The sequence below is a fragment of the Phoenix dactylifera genome, unplaced genomic scaffold (genome assembly GCF_009389715.1).
Source record: "Phoenix dactylifera cultivar Barhee BC4 unplaced genomic scaffold, palm_55x_up_171113_PBpolish2nd_filt_p 000853F, whole genome shotgun sequence".
NCBI classification, from domain to species: Eukaryota; Viridiplantae; Streptophyta; class Magnoliopsida; order Arecales; family Arecaceae; genus Phoenix; species Phoenix dactylifera.
Genome location: NW_024068217.1, coordinates 175,523 through 177,781, shown reverse-complemented (window position 1 = coordinate 177,781; position 2,259 = coordinate 175,523). Strand labels below are relative to the sequence as shown.

At 46.4% G+C, this 2,259-nt stretch overlaps 1 protein-coding gene across 1 annotated transcript; it reads right to left on the bottom strand.

Annotated features, from left to right (window-relative positions):
• Positions 1–345: 345 nt before the first annotated feature.
• LOC120107413 (cytosolic sulfotransferase 8-like) lies at positions 346–1,882 on the bottom strand. Its single transcript, XM_039120682.1, has one exon. It carries the CDS (start codon positions 1,824–1,826, stop codon positions 804–806), a length of 1,023 nt encoding a protein of 340 aa, XP_038976610.1. The 5' UTR covers positions 1,827–1,882; the 3' UTR covers positions 346–803.
• Positions 1,883–2,259: the final 377 nt, after the last annotated feature.

Below are 2,259 nucleotides of genomic sequence, written 5' to 3'. Positions count from 1 at the left end.
GAAAGGTATCAATTGCATGGACGCAAACATACATGGGCATTCCTTCAAGCTCATCTTCAGGATTTAGGAGCCTAGTTGAACAATTTTATAATTGTGGCATCTTCTACTAATTCAATCATCGCTGTGGACATTCAATAATTAGATGGTTGCGTCCAGTAGAAGTTGTGGACAACTACAATTATTTGCTCAACAACTATGGGGCCAAATAATATCTTCTGGAACCCTCTCTTTGACCCGAATTGAGTAACATGCAAGGCCGAATTAACTCACCCACTTGCAGGGGTTTCCTGGAAGCCACTTGAAGTGGCATTCATTGGTGGATTCCAAGAAAATTTAAGATTGTCCTGCTTGCAACCCTTGCCATTGCATCAAAGCATTAACCCAGACACATATAAACAGATATATGAGATACACATTTATGAAGCATTAAGTGATAGATGCTGAATGATTAGAATGCTTCATGTTGAAGAGGAGTTTATACTACCTAGCCTCATCATATTTGTTTGTTGACAAGGTAAATCTAATCATTTTCTAAAGGGGTAGAAGAAAAAGGAACGCATGTAGCTATGTAATATGGGTTTTAATCTGGAGGTTGGAAAGGAGGTAGAAAGGTGGGGGCTAGCAGTGTTAAGGGCTATGCACCATCCAGTTGCCTTGCAATAATTAGGATCAGCTCGATATAGAGCTATCAGCAAGAGACTTGTAGGCTTATATGATGGATACATAAGCACAACTGCACATACTTTCGCACACAGAAATGACATGCAAGCAAGCAACATCGATCTACGATATCTCATGATAATCTAAAAGCTCAGACCGGAACCTCTAAACTTGCTCTCCGTAATCTCCTCCAATCGCCGAGCCATCTCCGGTGTAAGATGATTCACCCAATCTCCAACCTCACCGCGCCTGAAAAATATGCTATTCTCAACTGTTCCGATCGCCAGCTCCGACCTTCCAATCTTATTCACCTCCAAATTGCTCAAGTTTTCGAATGAGCACAGCCTTATGATGCCTTCCACCACCCCTTCCTTCTCTTCATCCTCAGTGAAAGGACACCCAACGAACTCCGCCAACCTTTTCAGATGAACCTCAGGGTGCTGCATTAGCTCTTCATATTTGAGAAACAAGACCTTCTGAGGCCTTTCCAGGTGCCCATTCCAGTATCCCAGCACATGATCCCAATAAGGCCCGAAGGGGGAGATCCCATTGGAGAAGTGCTCGAGAAATTCATCGAGAGTCCAGAGCTCAATATTATCCTTGGCTCTGAACTTGTTGGCGAAGTGCCACAAGGAGATGAAACAATCCTTCGGATCACGATACAGATAGACAATTCTGCAACCAGAGTCTATGACGGACGCCGGTAGTGATTGGAATGGGATATGGGTGCCGAAGAGCCTCGGTGAGGAGAGCGCATCCAGGTCAGGGATGCGATCATTCACGTAAACCGAGAACTCGAGGGAGGGAACACATTGATGAGGGCTAAGGGTGGCGAGGGGTGGGTGAGAATTGGTGTGAGAGCTGCGATTCACCGTCGCAAAAAGAAGGGCCTTAAGCCATGTGGTTCCACTCTTGGGGCAGGTAGCAAGGAGCACATCTGTAGGTTGGGCCTGGAAGTGCTCTCGGGCGACCATAGCGGACACCAACGAAGGCAGCCTCGCATACCAGCCATTATAGCAGTAGAAGGGGCGCTTAAAGCCTCCAACTCTCGGAAGGGTGGAAACCAGGTGCCTGAAGTATTGATAGGTCCTCTTCTGGTTTTCCATCTCTTCTTCGGTTTGGGAAGGCAGGCATTTGGACAAGGGGTAGGATTGAGAGTGAGCCATGGACAATAGGAACGATTGTCCCAACTTTATCGGATCTCTCGGAAGAAATATGTTGCTAGGATGAGATTTGAGAGGAATCTTTAACAAGCATAGCACTACAGAACAATAACATATGGACTACAGCTGTCAACTGGCCGGTTGCGACGGCTGGGACAAATCGACACACCTTATCTTACTTTTAAAACGGAAAAACAAATTAAGTTTTGTCATCACAGCGACCCCGTCAAAGTAATTTCGACACATCTCTCCTACCAAGGGGTTGGAAGCATCAAGAATGTGGCCCTTGAAGCCGGCGATGATGGATCTCTTAATTTCGCATGGAGAAGAGGGGGAACGCATGCATGATTGTTGGGGCAGAATGCATGGGATCGACTGGATCGATGGAGCTAGCCGTGGGATCGCTTGGAGGAAGACGTGGATCTGCCGCGGAGAT

Coding starts and splice junctions, on each gene's coding strand:
- LOC120107413 (XM_039120682.1), bottom strand. CDS start 1,826: ATGGCTCACTCTCAATCCTACCCCTTGTCCAAATGCCTGCCTTCCCAA.